Here is a 21,079-nt window from a genome sequence, read left to right as displayed (position 1 = left end):
GATTTGCAACAGTGATATAGTATTAAAAGTCACCTGTGAGTGAAGACAAAAAGGTTTGGAATTAAAGAATATCTCTGATGTTGGAATATGATTATAGAAACACTTATGATTATAAAATATTAACTAAATATTTCCAAAAATTAGATAACATAAAAGTTCCAAGACAGCATAAAAAGGAGAAAAAGGAGGTAGGAAAGAAGTGGGGGAGATAGAGCTTATGAAAAATGGAGTAATGACACAGTGGACTGAAGCTCAGTCAACTGCATATTGGCTATCTTTAACCTAACCTACAACAATCTGAGTTCTACCATACAAAGAAGATTTGAAGATCAGGGCTCAGTTAAACTAAACACAACTTCCTAGTGCTTTTTAATAAGAATAATAAAAAAAATTCTAGTAAGAAACACAAATTATATAAGAAATGTCTTCTTTCTCCTGAATGTTTTGAATTTTCATGTCTGGAAGCTTACAGTCTTTTAACCAAAAAAAAAAAACAAATTTTAACCAAAATTTCTGGTCTCCAAAGAATCATCCTGTTTTTCCATGGGAAATATTTTTTTCTTTTCCAACCAATTTCAGTAAGCAGGATGCTCGGAGGCCTTGCAGAATCTCTTTCTGTGGAGTTGTTCAGGACTTAAGTAGAAAAAGTCCTGAGCAACCCTAGTTGGCCATGCTCAAGCAGTGGCTTGGCCCAGAGATCCCTTCCAGCCTAAGGTTTCCTATGGTGCTGATCAAGCCTCTTGTCACACTAAGCTTGTACTGCTCTGCAGTCTAGCAAGAATGGTATTACTGACCAGAAGAAAATCTGTTTCACTATGTATATCCTCCTTAGGGAATCAGTTTGAAATGGCCAATGTATTTGAACATGGGTAGCTTGGCAGTAGTATTGTAATAACTCTATGTGCACTGATGCCCTAACGTGAAATCAAAACGCATATTCCATTTTTATGTTTGCAGAGCATTTATTTCATTGTCTTCTCCTTTGCTTCCTCTGTCATTTTTAATTTCTTCATGAACTAGACATCACTTTTTAGCAGATTGTTTGGGCCAATAAATTCCATGTTGCATTGATTTTTGTTTGTGTGTTCAAATAATGTGAAATTGACCTTACTTCTGCAAAGTTTTTAATGAGCCAAGCCTGAAAAGTCAATTAAAAAAGAAGGATGAGCCTCTTCTCAAGGAAACCATTAAAAGCTAAAGGACGCTGTTTCTAAATACTCATCTAACATCATTTAGCAGATTCCTTTCACTGAAGAGTTTTGTTGTTGTTGTTGTTGTTGTTGTTTTTGTAATCAGGGTGTTGCTTTTGATATTCAGGTATTTTGATTAACTTCTTCGTCTGTAGATTAGGAGACTGTGCCATTTCATTCAATTCTTCCCTCATCCATATTTGTTTTTCCTATCCTGTTTTCTATTGGTAACACTGGTAAGATTACATTAGAAAATCCTGGGGAAAAAAAATGTATCTTTACAAAAACATCTTTACAAAATGTATCTTTACAAAAAACATCTTTATTTGTATTTACATTAACTGTTTGTAATATTTTCTTATTTGACCAAAAATGTAACATATAAGAAAGCCAATTCAGTGAAATTTTTTCTTTGTGAAATACAATATCCATAAGGCTACCATTTTTAGTAAGGCTCCAATTAACATGTCCTGGAGAGTGCATACAAGCTTCCTGCTAAGCTTTCATCACTAAATTTAGGGACAATTTCTAATCAGTTTCCTCCATTATTAGATATTAATGATGTGTCAGGGCCATCAGAACCACAGTTTCCTGCTGTATGTTGAGCTGATTAGGAGCTTTATGGTGGTGGCTTGTTTGGCTTTGACAAAGCCATGTGACAAAATGACATAACCTTGGCTTTGCGGGAGAGTTTTTTCAGGAAATGTTTTAGAGCAGCAGGGATTTACTCTTAATAAAGTCTCATGAGGAAGTAAGGAGAGGGAGATTTACAGAATGTACATATAAAGAAAGAAATCATTAGGGACAGAATCTATAGAGGTCAGCAGCTGAATTGGCTGTCTCTGGTTCATGTCTTTTGTGGGGATTTGTTGCTGTTGTGTTATTTCATAGTGAAATACCTTGCAGCAAAAAGACAGCAGGATTTCTTTTCAAGTTTTTGATACTGGGAAGTCACTTGTTTCACAGAGAGAATCAGAGTCACAGAATCAGAGAATGCTTAGGGTTGGAAGGAACCTCTAGAGATCATCTAGTCCAACCCCCAGCAGGGACACCTAGAACATGTGGCTTCATTATGTTATATTCTAAATCCACTTTTTCCTCCAGCTCAATAGCAATCTGTGATAGTTTCTGAGGTCTCTAAGACTCCTTTTGTTTTTTTTAAAAAAGGTTATCATCACCATGACTATTTGCTTTGTTTGTTTGTTTTTTTACCCTGTGCTAAAGAGAATCACGTACATATATCGACTTTTGGAGCTTTCATTTCTGTCACACATCGCAAAATAGTAAAAATGCCATTCTAAGCATATGAACATGCAATAGCTGTTTCAGTAATTTCAGCATTCATCACAACAGAGAAAAAAGAGCCAAACTGATATCAAAAATGTAAATGCCTATCCATATAGTCACTGAAGCATCCAGGTAAGCCATACCACATTTAAGAACAGCCAATAAACTGTACAAGAATTAAGGCGTGTAGCATTGAATATAGTTTCTAAAAGTTTCTAATAGTTTCTAAAAGACTGCAAAGCCATCCTTAAACCCAACTTAACTCTTTCTTGTCTTTTTTTCCCCAATATTTACATGTCCCTTTTCTCATATCCAGTACCCCTTCACACATTTCCAAGCATTAAAATGTTCCTTTGAACATAAACTGTATTAGTTGTCCCAGTCAGTGATCAGTGAGTTTTTCATGAGTTGTACTGGGTGAAATTTGCTGAGAATTCCAGACTTCCATCACCTTCCTGTATTAATTTGTGATTATCTCTGCTCAAAAATATGGCTTCTGCTGACTCTGATGTAGCATTCTGAGAGAGTATTATTTCCCTGTCACCAGCACAAATAGAGAACGTTTTCTCCCCTTCCTCTCTTTACTGTTTTCTGTTCATTGCCAGAGAGGCCCCTGTGAGCTGACAGTTCTCTGATAAAGACTCTGCAAAAGGCTCCACATCCATACAGAAGACGACTGTCATGTTGAGAAATAGTAGGGATTGCCTTGCTTCCACAGCCATGGTCTCCAGCCTTCATCAGCTCCTGGGAAGCAAATCTGTACAATACCTGTGTTGTGCTTGGCATCAGATTTTCTTACTCCCATTGGCTTCAGCTCTGATGTTCAAGTTTCATGTCGTTAAGAGAAGAGCTGGAGGAATGGGAGTTGGAGACCGTGATTCTGTAGCTGGTGGACTGTGTTGTTTTTCCACGTGAATAATGATGAGACCACACCATGATACAAACTTTTCTTGAGTGCCAGATATTTCTCTATTCTATGACTCAGAAAGAGACTTTCTATGACAGTTTGCGTGCAGGAAATTAGGTCAATTGACAGAATCAGATTCAAACTTGATATTTTGGATTCAGCTAAGTTTCAGGACTGAACTTCCAAACCAGATGTACATACCAACCTCATTGGCACCCCACACTTGAGTAAGTCCTAGGGGTGTGACAGCTTCCCTCCATGCCTTCCTTTCCATGTGACAAAAATGCATGGATGGCCAAAAGAGAGACACAGCACAACCATATCTCCCTGAAGGAAAACAAGTCAAAACACAAATAGAAGTATGGCTACTTGAGGAAGAAGCAGGAGGTGAGGGGGTGATGCAAGAAAAGTACATATATTGACCTCCTACATTACTTTTCCCCCTTTTTTATTTCAAAAAATTAAGCCCCAGTGGCTGTTTTGTTTTTCTGTTACAGTCATCACTAATAAACAGCGACATCATCTTTGTGAAGCTGCATGCCCCTTGGGAGGTCCTGGGCAAATATGCAGAACTAATGAATGTAAGAATGCCATTCAGGTAGGTGTAGATGTATTTTGTCTTAACCTCTGAAGTCACACTTTACTGTAAAGATAATGCAAAAAAAAATCAAAAAAAAAATCACCAGAATGCACACAGATAATCTCTTCTTTGAGATACCAGACATTTAGAAAATATAAGTGGAATACCATAGATACTGTATTCATTGCTGTTTCTTGTTAATGCCTGTAATTTCAATACAATATTGGTATGAAATTAAGGTAAGCTGTAGCAGTGTAGCTGTTTTCATGGGGTATTCTATTCTTAGGCCCTTTAACCCCTTCACTGCTGGAGCCCCCTGCATACTTGTGCGCTGCTGTTTTTTAAATGGACATTTCATTGAAATCAATGGGAGGTCGAGAAGATCCAGGTACGTAAGGCAGCACAGAAGGTGCATGTCTGTTGGACGTATCTGGTATGTTCAGCACCTGTAAATTATCTGCTTGTATAGTGTGTAATTGGGGAAATACAGATAATAAATAAGTATCCCATCAAACACAAGAACTGAATTCAGACTGTAAATGCTTTTTGAAACATAAATTTTATTAAATGCTATTGATGACCAAATTAGTTTCACATCATCTTTAAGGTTATTTTTATCATTTGTTTAATATTAGTTGCATGTTGCACTATGCTACTTGAATGCAAAATATTAGTCTTACTCTACTGGTTATCAGAACTGTTAAAATAGCATGAAGACTTCCATTTGAACAGACCAAAACCACTGAACTGAGAGATCTTGATTCTTCTTTCAATTAGCAGGGTTTATTGATGAATAACTCCATTGATTTTAATGGAATTACTCCTGAGCAAGGAAAGGATCAGACCCAGAATATTCACCTACTGAGCTGGTGTCCTTTGTAGGATTTCTACTGCTGTTTTCTTCTCACTTAAAGATGAAAAATGCCTCTTCTGTGAGACAAGCTGTGGTCTTATAGAACTTGATAGGAAAATCGGGTATGAACTAAGGACAAAATTGCAGGCTTATGCTGTATGTATTTTGTGGGGGTTTTTTTCTTATTTTTTACAGCAAAGCTTCACATCTGCAGAGAGTTATTATTACTGTGTAGTTTAGAGGAAACCATGGCAATTTATGGATGTCTGCTGGGGAGGTTCTTCCTTAAATTTTGCTTTAAGAGTAACAGTAGAGTCTACCATTTAAAAATTAGGACCAACATTTTACAAAATGTTCACTATTTTAGGCTGCCTACTTTCAAGTGCCCTTGTTTCAAGTATCCTTACTTTAAGGGCAGCTGATTGCGTGCAACTCTCAATACTTTCATTTGGAGTTTTCTGGGGTCCAAATAGCAGTGAAAAATCATGCTGCTTCAAAGCAGTGTTCCCAGAACAGTGAATAGCAGTGAACATTTGAAGCAGGATGAAGACAAGGACAGCATCTTCAGAAACACTTAGTTTTGACTCTCCTCTGCTCCTGTTAAATGGAATGAGACAAAAGAGGAGTTTGCCAAAGGAGACTTTGAGCAGAATGAAATTATTTGGAAAATTTTACTTCACCAGCTCAATATGGACACTAAGAACTTTCAGAATATATGTTCTTTAAATCTTAAGTTAAAAATTAAGTTGAAAATTAAGAAGAGTAATCCGTCCTTTGTTTTTCTATAGTTTAAAGCATCATTGCTGTTTTGCTTTAGAAAGTTCTCTATCATGATTGCATCATATGCAATGACAGCATACTTGCATCGCATTAAATATTCACAAATATTCAGAAAGACATATGCAGTTTGAGCCCTTCATTCTACCGAAGTGGCACAGAACAGTATTCTGAACACACCTTGAGTTAACGACAGCCTGCAGTGAATGACACAGTCAGACCCTTGAGCAGGGAGCTGGAGTTTTGTCAGTCATTCAAATCTTGCAGCAGAGTCCCAAGCCCACACAGAACTGGCCTTAGATTTCCTTAACTCTCTCCACAATCTGATTCCCCTGCAGAAGGTGATGGGCTGATGGGCCTGACCCTGGTAATTGTGATAGAAGAGGGGACAGGAGGTGGACATCCTGTGCAGCACCTACATGGGATGCCTAGGGGGATGTTCCCCCATCCTGGGTGATGTGGACCCTGTGGAGACCATTGGGGAGTAGGCAACAGCATGTGATTGGCATGTCTCTGCTCACTCACACTTATGGGCTCGCTGGTTCCCCACGTGCACTCCCTCCCACATATCTTATCACATTCATATGGCACTGGGTGTTGAGCACATTTGCTTGTATAGTTCCTATTTTCATCTGTGTCAAGGGACACGAACCAAGAGCAAACCTGGATCCTGTTTGGGCCACATGTATAGCATGTGTCCTGGAACACTGCAGCACCAGGTACCACCTTCCCCTTGTGCTTTATCAAGAGCAGCTTCAATAATTCACTAGTGGATGGAAATACATAGAGGATATTTTTTTCTGTAACTGCATCTAGTCCTAGAAAATTCCTGCAACTATTTAGGGAGTTTGAAATAGAAATGTCCCTATCCTCCACATATGCCAAGTAGCAGAAAAAGAGGAAAACCGGGAAAACCATGCTGCAATTCAAGCTCCCTCAGAACTTGTGTGGCTTCCTGTGACAGTCTGTTAATCTCTCTTTTAGTCTCTTCCTCCACCTCTTACAGGCTTCTATCTTCAATCTCCTTTCCTTCCTTGCTAGTTCATACTGTAACTGACGATGGGTTTTCTTCTCGACTGGCTTCATTTTTGCTGTTCTTCCAGGAGAAAAATCTATTACCTGCACCGCCGGTACAAGTTCATGAATAGGTGAGTATTCATATTCCACTGCAGTTTGTAGTAATTTGGACCTGACATCCAAAATATTGGTTCAGTTCAAGCTGGCAAAAAAAGTATTAACAGAAATGCTAGCTTATAAGCTATGTTTGTGGAAGAGGTGAATAGAGTGATTGCACACTAGGATGTTTGTAAATGCAGCAGTTACATTTTCAAGGAATCTGCCGTGTGAAAGAAGTTTTTTTTTTTAAAAAAAAAAAAAAGAACAAAGACATATTTTTCAAATACCTGGAGCCTCTTAAAGATGAGTAACTGTATTCACCTGTATTCACTTATTCTCAGTGCAGTGCAAACATTGCACATCTTTCTTTTAATGTAGCTCATTAGGGAGGTTTTCAGGGTTAAAATACAACTGTTATTGCTTTTTTTTTTCTTTTTGTCTCTTTTTTTTCTTTTTTGGTTCCATGCACCTTGCTTACTTGTAGTACTGATGGCATTATTCATTTATCGCTTCCTCTGTGAGGATGCTTTGTACTCTGTTGGTAGAGTTCAAGCAATGAACCAAATTCATTTCTGGTATGATCTATTTAAATCAACTTGAAAGATGAATATTTTTCAAGAATCTTTGAAGTGCTTTCACTCAATTATTAGATAACTTAAGGCTGTGTTTGATGACTGGTTTTTATGCAACTTAATGCGAGGAAAAACTTTCAGTGTCCACAGTTCACTTTTTTTGGAGGGTGATACATTGACAATTTAAATAAAATGTTTCCAAAAATCTTAAAAAATGTACAGCCTTAGCAAAGACCAGATCATGTTTTGGTATTTATTAGCACGTGTTGTTAATGCAATTTTCTGTAAGGTCTAGCTGTGGTTTACTGCATTTCTCTGAAGTCAAGTGTTAAAGCTCCCATGAGTGCCTGTAAGAGAAGAATTAGTTCTGAGAAAGCTCCACTTTGGATTAAATAGCTGTATTACACTGCAGATATTGTCAGCAGGTGGACATCCATGGAAAAATAAATTATATATTCAACTCTACAGCATTAGGATATATTAAAAGCACATCAGCATACCTTATAAGCACACACAGCTCTGAAGTCTGTGTTGCCCCACCTGCTGTCTCCACTGTCCACTAAATTTTGTAGCACATGTTAAATTTGGAGATTGTCTTGAATTTAATTAAGGCATAACCATTTTAACTACAGCTATAGATTAAATGTAACAAGCAAGGGAAGATTCTAATATTTGTATGTAATATATGAGATTTTGCTTTTATGCTATTTTTCTAATGAGTCAGTTTGCAATTTGAAGTCAATATGGGAAGACATATTATCTTCTTGCAGTAGCTTGGTTCCTGAGTGATGACAATACTTGTCTAAATCCAATTTCCCTATTCATCTCTATAAATAGCTACTTGAGGTGAATAAAACAAATATGTGTGTGTGTGGGAAAACACGTTCATCTTTATTTTCATTTATGTAAAAATCAAGTATATAGCATCAGTAAAGACTCTACCCCCTCTACTCCTGCTTCAGTGAAGATTTGTAATAACTGAAGTGTTGGACTATTTTTTAAGATAATCTAAAAAACTATTTTGACATTTGGGCAAAATTCATTTTATAAAAGCCTTTTTACAGGACAGAGACCAGAGTAGGTCATTTGTAGTATGTCAGACTGCCTTGAATTTTACTTCAGAAAAAATTCAGTGATTCCAGAAGTAACAAAACTCAACCAAATATATTCTTTTAAAAAATAAGGGTGTCAGGTACTGATACAGTACCTGGAACTGCATTTAAAATGCAGTAAAAATGAAATTAGGACATATCTAGCACTACACAATCTTTAAAGCTCTGTGGCCTCTTAGCCAGAGACAAAAATCAATCGTAATTAAAAGCAAATCCTTTTATTTTCCCAAAGTGCTATTTCCTTCAGGAAAAGTATTGTACCCCCATCCAACTTTCTATTGAGGAGACTGTGTTTGCTTGGAAGGACTTGAGAAGCCTTTGAGAGAGTTAAACACAAAACTTGTTTTGGGGAGGAGGATGCTAAGGAAAGGCTAGACACAGAGGCCAGGCCAGGATTGAATCAGAAGGCTTTTATCTTGGAAGTGTTATGTGAATTAAGATGATTTCTTGTAGAATAAGGTTTCAAGTCTTTACAAAAAAAGGGACTGCAGACAGAGATGCTTGTCATTTCTTCCACTCCCCTCTTTCACTGTGGCTAATACTGTGGAGACTGTGTAGCTCCATGCTTTGCATGGGATTTGTGCATCTCGCTCCACTTTCCAGTTGGAAAGTTGCATTATGGGAGGTTCAGGTTAGATATTAGGAAAAAATTCTATGTGGAAAGAGTGGTGAGGCATTGGAAGAGGCTGTCCAAGGAAGTGGTGGAGTCACCATCCCTGAGAGTATTCAAGAAACATGTAGATGAGGCACATGGACATGGTTTAGCAGGCATGGTGGTGATGGGTTTGCAGTTGAACTTGATGATCTTGAAGGTCTTCTCCAACCATAATGATTCTAAACACCTGCATGGTTCCAGAGCATTGATCTTGAGCACAGGCAGTCAACATCTTAGGCAGTGGGGGGTGGGCACCCTGAGCCCTAACAACCTGTGCTTAAATTCCATGCCTGTGGCTGGGATTTAAGCACAGGTTTGAGCCCGGAGCACATCTGGAGTTAGCATGTGCTCCAAGTACACCTTCACCCCACCTGGAGCTCAGGTTGTGCTAAACAGCCTGCCCTTTGCTGTGGAGAGCCCCAGCACGGAGAGACCAACAGAGCAGTGATGAGGCTGCACGTGCTTGTCATCACCATCACATGCCAGTTCTGCACAATCCAAAACAACCTCTTGGATTGGCTCAAAAAGCTACTTTAACGCAAGCAACTAAGTTCTTCCTGGAGGAAAAACATTTTTACTGTAATGCTTTTCCAGTGCCTGTTAGTTTTCCATGTGGCATGTAGTGAGAGAAGCCAGGCTTTTATGTACCCTGCTCATATGGCATGGCTTAGCTTTTTGAGAGAGATATGCACACACGGAATAAAATTTCTGTAGTGCTGGCTGATGGAAGTGTTGGAGCGGCCTAGAGGCATCTTAAGAGTTTGATATTTTTCCTTTCACAAGGAAATTATATCCATTATTTCCTAGAGATGGTTTTACTGTATTGCAAGGTCTAGCCCTTGCAACCTCTGCAGACCGTGTGCGCCAGCAGGGAAGGAATGGGCTTGCCAAGTGGGCCAAGTAATCCGAACCCTGGGAATAATGAGCCAGGCAAATTCTGGGTACGCTCCGTGTGAAGTCGGCATGAATAAAACATTGTTCTTAAGTGGGGAAAGCACTCGGCATGCGTGTGCACGCGGCGATAAACCAGCAGCAGAGCTATCTCAAACGTGCACATTGACTTGCCAGATGAATGAGAAAGAGCTGCAAAGTAGCCAGTTTGTAGATTAGAGAATCCCAGCGATTATAGTCAACAAATGAATGTGCAGCAGGGTACTTTGTAAACACTTCTGCCTGCTTCCTCTTCCCTTGTCCTAGCCCAGAATACTAAGCAGAATAAATAGAGCCTGGTGGTCTTTGCAGAGGAAAACCTGGAGGCCAAGAAGAGAGAATCCCTCCAGAGAGAAACCTTTTTCCCTTTGTCATTTCTATCAGTTCTGCCAGACAGTCCTGCTCCCATGTTATTCATGGAAACAAAACACAGAAATGGTATCGAAATGGTAGGGCTAATTTGGATACAATTTTGGAATAAATGTCAGTGTTTAACAATTAGCATTAGTTTGCATATTCAGTATAAAAATATCTGAAAGAAGATTCAATACTCTGGGATATTTGTATATGTATTTTAAATGGAATTACATAATAATTTCATGTCATATTCCCACTCACTGCTGTTTGGGTATGGATCTCTCTTCTGTAAAATTTACTGGAGTCAGAGTTATTGGGTTGACTTTTATTTAAATAAAAGAAATAACTATATTCCAAGTCCTTGGACTTTGCTCTGAACTGGACTTCAACTTCAAAGGATATTGGTTCTTGCCTTTTACCTCCAGCACTAGAAAGAGTCACCCAAGGATTGGGCTATATTCATATAGTCCATAATTCGTAGCCTCTGATTTTGCAGGCAGAGATTAATGATGAGGACTTGAAGGTGTTACGTACTTTCGAGGGAGTAAACTCATTTTTCTAAACATCTCTAGAAAGATCATTGTTCTATTTTATGTTTTTCATGATGGCATTTTAAGTTGGATTTGTTTCAGATTCTGAATTCAGAATTCAGATTCATTTTCAGATGAAAGAGCAATTCAGATTGTTCTTTCATAAAGCAAAACCTTAGTTTGCTTTCACCTTCTAAACACAAGAATCGGTGCATCTGTTATCTGTTAAACTATGCATTCAGTATTCATGTTTTCTGGAGCTATTTCATGAAGTATTGCAAGAGAGTGAAATTGAAACAAATGAACAAAGTAGCTTATTTTTACAGCATCAGTTATGAGGTAAGAATGCATGCAGAGAGCAGTAAAGGGACACAGCTTGTTGCAGTTCAGCTGCCAAACCCCCATGTCAGAGTCTGTGCTATTCTAATGTTTATACATCCAAAGCGTAATGAACCCATTAAGGCTGAAATTTAGATTACAATAACTGAAAAGCTGGGAAGTGAAAGTTTAGATAGTTGCCAAGAGTTTGCTAAGTTTGAATAAGATTTATAGTGCCATATACCACCAGCATTGCTTTTCTATTAAGACAAAATAAGATCCTTCTCCATAAAACACCAGTTATTAATAATCACATTTAGTATGTATAATTCGGTCTGCCTTGAAAATGTGACTTATCTTTTTTATAGTTGTAAACATTGTGGCCTAAATTGCCTGCATATGTTTTTTGTAATTGCTCTGTAATGTAATTAAAAATAAAGACATTTCTCATGCTCTATCTCAACTGATCACTTTTCATGCAGGATCGAGAAACAAATAAGCAGGTTTCGAGGATGGTTACCTAGAAAGCCAATGAAATTGGACAAGGAGACACTGCCAGACCTGGAGGAAAATGACTGCTACACTGCCCCATTCAGCCAACAAAGGATCCATCAGTGAGTATTTTATTACATCCTAATTCCAAGATGAAAAATTTTCCTATTGGATTCACCTTGAAAAAACATCCAATTGTTTATTGAACATTCAGAGACTAGCGCCTTCAAGGTAGTTCTTTGCCACACAGAGGGAGAGGCAAAAAGACCTGAGAGAGCATAGGGCCTGATTACATTTCTAATAATTAAACACCCGGCCCAAAGTCAAAAGAAATTGATGGAAATTTTCCCTTTGATTTACTTCAATTTCAGCTGCATCTGTAAAGGAGTCAAACTGATTAATTCCCTTTTGTGTCAGAATTGTAGTTGTTCTTTGTCTGTTACAAAGGTACAAAACCAGCCAGGAGGTAAATAATATTGCTATAATCAAAGTTTCTCCTTCTTACATTGATGATTGAAAAAAAACTGATATTGGGTCTTACTCCCAGTTGTGACTATACAACAAACAGACCTCTAAAAGAGAGGAAACTGTTGTTTTGTTTCTATTTACCTGCCTTTTATAGAAGCAAAACTGCTTTCAAAATGTCAGTGCCCAGGCTCACCAGTTACTCTTGTACAAATGCACGAGTGTTGCACAAATGTCACTAGAGAAATCATTTGACTACTGGAAATGTTCATTAGCTTACAAAACATAAAACAGGAAAGAGTTCCGCTTGACTTTCAGATCTCATGTTGAATTTTCAGAGCCATCAAATACTGGGGAGAAAAGGAGTCCTTTTTGGGTAATTATAATTTTTGCAATATCAGATACAACCATGGACTACTCGAGAGGAAGATCACAAAGAACAAACAGCACTGACTAGGGTGCTAACACTCATCTGGTACAGAGTAAATTGCAGTCAACTCAAAGACTAAAGATGTGGAACATGTGATTCTGTTCAGGGAGAAGCCAAGTTTAGGTAATGGTCTTAAATGCTTCACTTTGAATGAACATTTCTGGGGGGAGTGGATTTATTTACCACAATATGAATGTGTAAGTTTGACCTACTCTGACACAAATAGTGTCTTTCCAAATACAGAAAAAAAATAAAACAAAAATAGGCACAAATCTCCAGGGAAATGTCAATAGATGCCATCTTCTAATGCTGGAAACAGCCAGGGATACCTCTAGTTAAAGTGGCTATGCCCTACGTAGACATCAGGTTTGAACTACAGAGTCTTCTGACACTTGAATGCAAAGATGAGCCAGTTGCTGCACCTTGCAAGAGTCAGAATGTGTGCAAATTAGTTTAGGACTGGATCAGCAGTAAAGAAAATTAAGAAATGTATGAATTGATACTTTTAGTGATTACAGTAATGATTGAATTATCTTAAAATCATTGCACTCAGGAAAGGTTTAAAGGTGTCTGAAAGGCAAATTAGCATAAATGAAGAAGAAATTTTTTTGGATTTTTTTTCATTCTTTTCTGTCTTGCTCATATGTGAGTTGGACAGCCACTATTTTTTTATTATTATTATTAACTACTGGCTTAGGTTCATGAACATTCCCGCTGCTGTTTTGCATTCCTTTATATCACTGTGCACTTTGAAGCTGTGCTCTGACATCCCTCTGCTTGGCTTTCTCTTTAGCTTCTCATTCCTTTGGTGGGCACTGGATATGAGGCTGCCTGAGATACTCTCCTTCCCCCAAAGCTGACAGAGCTCCTGTGTTCCCTCATGTTGCAGCTAGCTGCCTGTGTTTTTCATGTCCTCTGTGACCATGGGCATTTTGCAATATAATGACTTTTTCAATATTCGTTTACTGAATTGCATACACATTTTAAATTGTTCCGAGTATTTCAAGGCCTGTTGGTAAACAGAGTACTTCCATAATGGCCTTAGTATATGTTAATCTTTGGTCATGGAATGCAAGTATTGAACTGGAAATGCAGAGGTAAAAAGCATGGTTTTGTTAGTATTGGTTAACAGTCAAGAAGGATATACTGTTTGGGGTCACTTTTTACAACCAATGTATGTACATCACATAACCATTCTTTTCTCTTTTTAACAGAAAAAAAAAGAGTTAGTATTTAAATATAAAAATATATTTAAAAAAAAAACATGTTTAAATTTCTAACCTAGAGATCCACTATTTTAGGAATGTGAAGACAAATAGTTATGGAAGTTCTTGAGCTGCAGACTTGAAAAATTGCCATCTACAATAATGTGATAATAATTTACCACCATTTTTCTTCTGTGGTAGGAAGAGTTAGTGTATTTTCATCTTTGCTATAATTAAATGAAAACAAGCAGGTTTTGGTGGAGTACTCTTACTGTAGCATATTGTCATTACCAGTACATTCTGCTGCAGCATAAGAATGGAGTCTACATTAGTGTCATGGCGGGGCTGAATGTGGAAAACACATGGCCCTCAACAGGTACATCGCCCTGTAGTCTGGAATAACAGCCATGGTCCCACTCTTCTCTTGGCAAGCATCCTTTTCCATTTTCAGTCATCCCACATTCCTGCCAAAACCAGCTCAGCCAGAAAGTGACCAAGACAGGATGAGTCTCATGACCATGTGGATGCTCTACTGATGCCTCTAGGATATGTCAGACCCATCATGAACATTGGATCGTTTCCTGATGAAGGAAAATACATTTGGAAGAGGCTGAGTTTTTAAAGTGCCAAGATTTCCTCACTTGTGCATTAAGCCTTAAAGTGGTAGCTGAAAAATCTTTCTTCAGAAAATAGTGGGTATTTTATACTTTTTAACTTAGCCATGTTTTTCATATCCGGGTCTCTAGTCTGATTATGTATTTGAAATATAGTCTGAGTACTGCCTCCATTTGCAAGACTTGCTCTGAAAAGCATAGATTGGCAGATGGACTGACAGTACTTACAATGCAGAATCTGGGGAGAAAAATGGTGAAGATCATGCTTTATTTCTACAGGAAGTCATAATTTTCAAGTACTGGGAATATTAGCAGTAGTGATTATCTGTTATTTCTTAACTAACTGCATACTAGGTAGGAAAATACTTTTAATTGATACTTAGAGATTTAAAACTTTACATCAGGAGCTATTTTCCCCTTTCTCCAAGAGGCGAAAAACTCTCTGGTTAAAAATTAATCCAAGGTATAACTGAATAAAACACTTTAAATATTTATTTCTAATATGAAATTTAAATAAACACTTTACATGATTAAGAGGAGCAGGACAGTACCGGGATTAATTAAATAAAAATGGCCTTGTGTTCCAGCAGCCAGCAGAGTTATTTTCATGTATAGTAAGTCCCCGTTGTGGTAGCTGAGGATCTAGACCCATATCTTTGTCAGACTTTTCAGATGTTTGTGGCTCAGAGTGTATTTCCACTTTACATTTTCTCTGCTGCTCAAATTGGCCCTAATAAATCTCATCCACGCCAGGATGATCTCTGCCTCTGTCTAGCGGAGCTGCTTAGCCCCTTGATTATGGATGGAACCAAGGAGCAGCTGCTACTGAGACGAGGCCCTGGGCTTCACGGACACTTAGTTAGAACCAGCAGGGCTGTTACTGTGCTGACATACATTCACAGTACAATAATTATACATATAAGTGGCAGGATGATTAGGGGGTGGAAAGGCCCTGAAAGGTGGTTTTAGCATTTTCAAGGCTCTTTATAGTTCACTCTTGCAGTTTTGAGGCTGTGATATGTCAGACCTGAGAGAACTGAAACCTCAAATATATTCTCTCTCCCAAAAAGTGATCCTGCTGTAGGCATGTGATGGAAAAAAAATCAATAATAACCATTAATAAACATTTTATTTTAGATAAGCATAAAAGTCAGCTGCTACCTTAAAAGTTCCACAAAATGGAAATAAAATAGAAAGTATTAATAATATGCCCATTTTGAAATATAAGTTACAGGGACATGGGGTGATGTTCTCCCTTGAATTCTGCAGGTTCATCTTGTTTCTACAGCTTCTACAGCTCATGATTTTGTGTCCCTAACATTAAATGAGGTTGAGACTTGCTGTTGCCACAGCTGACAACAAGTTAGTGCCAGTGTTTTACCTGGGAGTGCAGGGAGTTGGGCATCTTTCCTGTGCTAAAGGATACGCTTCTATTTTATTAGTTCAGACAACATCTGTGCTTTTAGTCTGTATTGCCTCCAACTGTAGGCAATTGCTTGGTACATATTTTTTAGTACCATATGCATCAGACATTGAATGTTTCAGTGAACATTCAGACAGTGAATGTTGCAGATTCCATGGAGCAAAGCTGCACATCAGAAGATGCACATGGCCTCAAGGTACAGCTTTGTAACCAGATGAGGAATGCTCAACTTTCAGCTTGTACATTTAACAGAAAACAACCTTTCCTGAATTTCAGTTCTCCAAAATAAATTTAAAAGCAAGCCCAGTTCTTTAAATGGGTGTTGGACCACAAATTCAAGAGCTAAATTTACCCCTAAAGTGTCTGTGTGGCAGAGGTCTGCAAACTGCAAAATTACCAAAGGGAATAAATGAAAAGGAATTTATTGGCAGTTTGTTCTTCACTGAATTCACATTAATTTGAGGGCATTCCTTAGATGATAGTTGGCTTTACTGTCTTTGTTGTACTTTGTTATCCATGACAAGATAGTTTGAAATCTCCAGCTCAGAGCATAATTTAGAAAGCTAAATATAATTTCAAAGCAATTAACCTTCACTGACTCTTCATGTCGCTTACAGCATGAATTTAAGAACAGTATTTCTACATTATGACATTTTTAAAAGGGGCTTTAATTAAGGATCAACTCTGGAACCTTTTCTGCCAGAAGTGTTCTCATTATCTTCACTGTGGCTTTCTTTTTGAGCAGGGTCAGCTCAGATAAATGTAGGTTTTAGGGCCGGGCAAATAGGCCTAACTGTCGTGGAACAAATCATCTATCCACACATTATATTCACATGCAATAAAAATAGTAATGTATTAATCCTTGCTTACTTTTTATCTTATGAACAAAGTGACAAAGAAGTGATCAAAACTTTCATTTTGAACTGTCATCTCCTAACTAAAGCCTGAATGTATATCGGCCTCAAAACAAGCTATAGCCTCCTTAGAGAATGACAGAATCATAGAATGCTTAAAGTTGGAAGTGACCTCTAGAGATCATCTAGTCCAACCTCCCTGCACACGCAGGGTCACCTAGAGCACGTGGCACAGGACTGCGTCCAAGCGGGTTTTGAAGATCTCCAGAGGAGACTCCACAACCTCTCTGGGCAGCCTGTTCTAGTGCTCTGTCACCCTCACTGTCAAGAATGTTTTCCTTAAGTTTCTGTGGAACTTTTGGTGCTTCAGTTTGTGGCCATTACTTCTAGTTCTGTCGGTGGCCACCACTGAAAAGAGGTCAGCACCATCCTCCTCACTGCCTCCCTTGAGGTACTTACAGACACTAATTAGATCCCCTCTCAGCCTTCCCTCAGGCTGAACAGGCCCAGCTCCCTCAGCCTCTCCTCATAGGGCAGATGTTCCAGGCCCCTGATCATCCTTGTAGCCCTGCGCTGGACTCTCTCCAGCAGCTCCACATCCCTCTTGTACTGTGGGGCCCAGAACTGGACCCAATACTCCAGATGCAGCCTCACCAGGGCTGAGTAGAGGGGCAGGATCACCTCCCTTGACCTGCTAGAGACACTCTTCTTAATGCACCCCAGGATCCCATTGGCCTTCTTGGCCATGAGGGCACACTGCTGCCTCATGGTCAACTTGTTGTCCACCATGACACCCAGGTCCCTCTCTGCAGAGCTGCTCTCCAGAAGGTCAGTCCCCAGCCTGTACTAGTGTCTGGGGTTATACACATGAAAGGCCTAGCACACACACGAAAGTTCTAGCAAGGGCAGCAGGAATGAAGCAGCTGAAGAAATCCTCCCATCTGAAGGGGAAAGGGTTAAAAGCTTTCCCGAAAGCCTTGAGCAGGTCACAGCTCAGGAATCTCTGAAGAATATTTATCTACGCCTAGTTTGGAAATGGCTGCAGACAGTGAAACAGCCTTGGTGGCTGTTCTCTGAATATGGATTTACCACTCACATTCAGAAAGGAAACATTCTGGATACCTGACTGGCACAAAAACTTTGGATGATACCCTACAGGAAAAAGTAATGCCCAGAAAGCCCAGGACAGGTCTGAAGAAAGGTAGTACAAAGAGATAGATCCTGCACTGACCTGCCCAAGTCTCAGCTGACAAGGGCAACTCCTTTGAATTCAGAAAAAAATCAGAAACTCCCTCAGCTTTCTCGTAATTTATGTCAGCGTCTAACTGGGAAGTAATAACACATAGCTAACACTACTTAAGGTATTTTCGGCTTTTCAGTGTCTCCCACTCACGTCTCCCTGGTTCTGTGCACTGTGCCAGAGCTCAGTGTGTCAGTCCTCAGTTGTCTTGATGCTGCTCTTTCTGGGGCTACTCTATAGACAAATTCACACAGAGTATCTGGGGTAACCAAAAACAAACAAACAAAAAAAATTGCTTTTCATGTTCGAAATAGCCAGGGTTTATTTTTAACTTTTACTACATACAAGTCCATTCCAAAACTATGAGAAGGTTAAGAATGGTCCAGGATATCTACAGGACTGTTTTTTGCACTCTCTTCTTTGGTGAACTCTAGCATCAACCCTGTATCCATGTTGCTGTTAGAAACGTTGGAAAATGCTGAAGGATGTATGCCTTAGCCTGCTCCAGGCATGGTGAGTTCTCCCTCTCCTTTCCACCTCCTGCTCTCAGATGCTTGCCCAAGCCATCATCTACCCAGTGCTGCTGGCCCAAGGATGGGCATGGCAGAAGCTCTAACTTGGGCAGATCGCACTCTTGCTTATATTCTAGCATATAAGCAGGGTTTTTTCATGGCAGTTGGCATAGTTCACATCTGCTTCATAGAGGTACCTGCATATTCCTTCTAGGCCAAGCAAGATCAACTACTGTAACAACACAGTTGCTGCAACTATAAATGAATGAAAATGACTAAAATGCTCTTTTAAACAAATAACTCTTATTTCATTGTAAAAGTGCACAATGTTTGATTTCAGCCCATTTGTCAATTGTACCTCAAGAAAAGAGCCATGTTTTCAAAAATCTCAATATATGTACAGACTCCTATGTCATCAGCAGCTCCATCTGCTAAAAGTGCCTCAATGACTTTCACAGTCTAGCCTTTAATTCCTTCTCACCTCATACCAGCATAAGATTTTTTTAGGAGTATTTAGGTGACAAGTATAAGCAGTATTTCTAATTTAAAACACTTATATTGTTTGCATTTTTCAGTGACCATGCTGATGCTAAAATATAATGTTTTCCTTGAGTATATATGTTATAGGTGGCTAGGAAATGCAATATATGATATGCCAGCTAATCTAACCAATACAACATATTTTGTAGATAATGTTTTGTTTAATTTTCTTGATTCATTACAGTTCTGCCTAAACTATTGACCCTGCATCCATACATAATTTCATGAATAGCTCCTAAAGGCTCTATTTCTCCTTTATTTTAACTTCCAGGACCACATATTGAAATATATAATATTTTCAGTTCCTAACACAGTGTTTTGATTTTCAGTAACTATGGCTAACAGAATCATTTTTTTTTACAGAATTGGTGTTTCCATCTGACTCTTAACGGTAAAGCATAATAAAGAAGTATTAAATGGAAATCAAATGTGAATATCTACAGCTGCACTTACAAATACTTTACTTTTGCAAATACTTCTGTGAGGATTTTGTAGTTTTTGACAGATTTCCTAATGTGATGTTTATGGTAATGAATGATTAAATATCTTGGATCTTTCTGCAAAACTCTCCACATCATTCTTTACTAGGAAATAAATACTGATACTGAGATCATCTCTGGTGAATCATCTCACTTAATCTGGTCTCCTTTAATTTTCCTTGCACTTGCTCGTATACAGAAAGCTCTTAGTATGCTATACAAATTAATGGAACTTGGCATTGCATAATTGTGTTACATATCTCTGACATCATCTTGTTTGTGTTTTATACAGCTTCATCATACACAACAAAGACACTTTCTTCAACAATGCTACGAGAAGTAGAATCGTACACCATATTTTACAAAGAGTGAAATATGAAGAAGGGAAAAACAAAATTGGTAAGTGCTGAGCTAAGTGCCTTTATATGTGAGTGCTAAATTCCATTTAGTTTTTCATTGCCTATAGTTGTTCAGTCCTAGTTCAGTGGCTTTCCAGATAAAATGCACCCATGCCTCCGTAGTTGCTCATTACTGCTCACCATGTTCTAGGCAGAGAGGAGCAAGGCCTGCATAAGGCACTTGATCACTTTTTGGCACTAAATAGTGATATTTTTGGTTCAGAGTTCAGCTGTATTAGCTGGCCTTCTGCTCCTGCAGTCTTTCTTGTACCTGCTCTGGCTATTAGTCCTGCAGCTTTCATAAGAGATAAACTGAACAAAGCTTACGAAATTATTGTCAAATGAAAATGAAGAGTTTCAGCTGCCTTACTATGCTGAAATTCAAAAGGATAGAGATCTTCCCTCGAGTTCTCAGCTCTCAAGAAATACAGCCCTTCATCTAAATAGCTTCCTCCAATGAGTTTTTATATAAAACAAGCCTTAACATAGCACTAGACCAAAATATATGGAACTGAATTTCAATCACAGTGTGATTTCACTGGAGCGATCCTGAAGATGGATTTGGCAAATGAATCTTTAAACCTCAGGCACAATAAATCACAGATTGTGATTAATTTTGAAAGTTCCCTTTGCTTTGGTTATCCCCTAGACCCTCAAAACTGAAAAATATGTTAATGGGCTGCAAATTACATTTATTCAACCTACTATTATTTTTTTTTTGCTTTATTTATCTAACAGTTATTCTAGTCCTATAGATAAATAATTGGATACTTTTTTGGTTTTTAGGTCTGAATCGATTGCTCAGTAATGGCTCCTATGAAGCTGCATTTCCTCTTCATGAGGTATTGTTCCTATGTTTGTTCCCTTTAGAACTTACACTTCCCCAGAAATCATTTATTTTCAATCTTAATAATATTATTACTCTCCTTTGCATTCCTCACCTGTCTCTGATATCCCTTCTTTTTAGTAATATGGAAGACCCCACTGTTTGTGATCATTTTATGATGTTTTTGAGTTACTGAAGCATGTTCAGAATTAGGAGGGAAAAAATAGAATATTAAATTTATTTAATCAAAATAAAGGCATTGTGATTGAATTAAAAACAAATTTAATTTCAGTAGTCTCAAAATGTTTCAACATTAACCTTTTCAATCTCTTTTAAATACAAATTTACTAAAAATTAAGGAAAAAAGACTAAAAGAACATAGAATTTCAGGTGCTAAAGTGTAAAAATAGCACATAT

The 21,079-nt window shown here is 38.3% G+C and overlaps 1 protein-coding gene across 1 annotated transcript in view; it reads left to right on the top strand.

Moving 5' to 3' along the window:
* The window catches only part of ANO4 (anoctamin 4), a 106,155-nt gene that overhangs the window by 44,809 nt on the left and 40,267 nt on the right, over positions 1 to 21,079 (top strand). The window contains exons 4-9 of the mRNA XM_088532880.1: positions 3,882 to 3,982; positions 4,251 to 4,352; positions 6,698 to 6,742; positions 11,667 to 11,798; positions 19,731 to 19,837; positions 20,623 to 20,678. Coding sequence (XP_088389006.1) covers positions 3,882 to 3,982; positions 4,251 to 4,352; positions 6,698 to 6,742; positions 11,667 to 11,798; positions 19,731 to 19,837; positions 20,623 to 20,678 — 543 coding nt within the window. The remainder of the gene's footprint in view (positions 1 to 3,881; positions 3,983 to 4,250; positions 4,353 to 6,697; positions 6,743 to 11,666; positions 11,799 to 19,730; positions 19,838 to 20,622; positions 20,679 to 21,079) is intronic.

The sequence above is a fragment of the Tinamus guttatus genome, unplaced genomic scaffold, assembly GCF_059628265.1.
Source record: "Tinamus guttatus ecotype Peru unplaced genomic scaffold, ASM5962826v1 Tinamus_guttatus_pri_ptg000472l, whole genome shotgun sequence".
In the NCBI taxonomy this organism is placed as follows: domain Eukaryota; kingdom Metazoa; phylum Chordata; class Aves; order Tinamiformes; family Tinamidae; genus Tinamus; species Tinamus guttatus.
The sequence above is the reverse complement of the archived record's forward strand: the minus strand, read 5'-3'. Positions and strand labels throughout refer to the sequence as shown.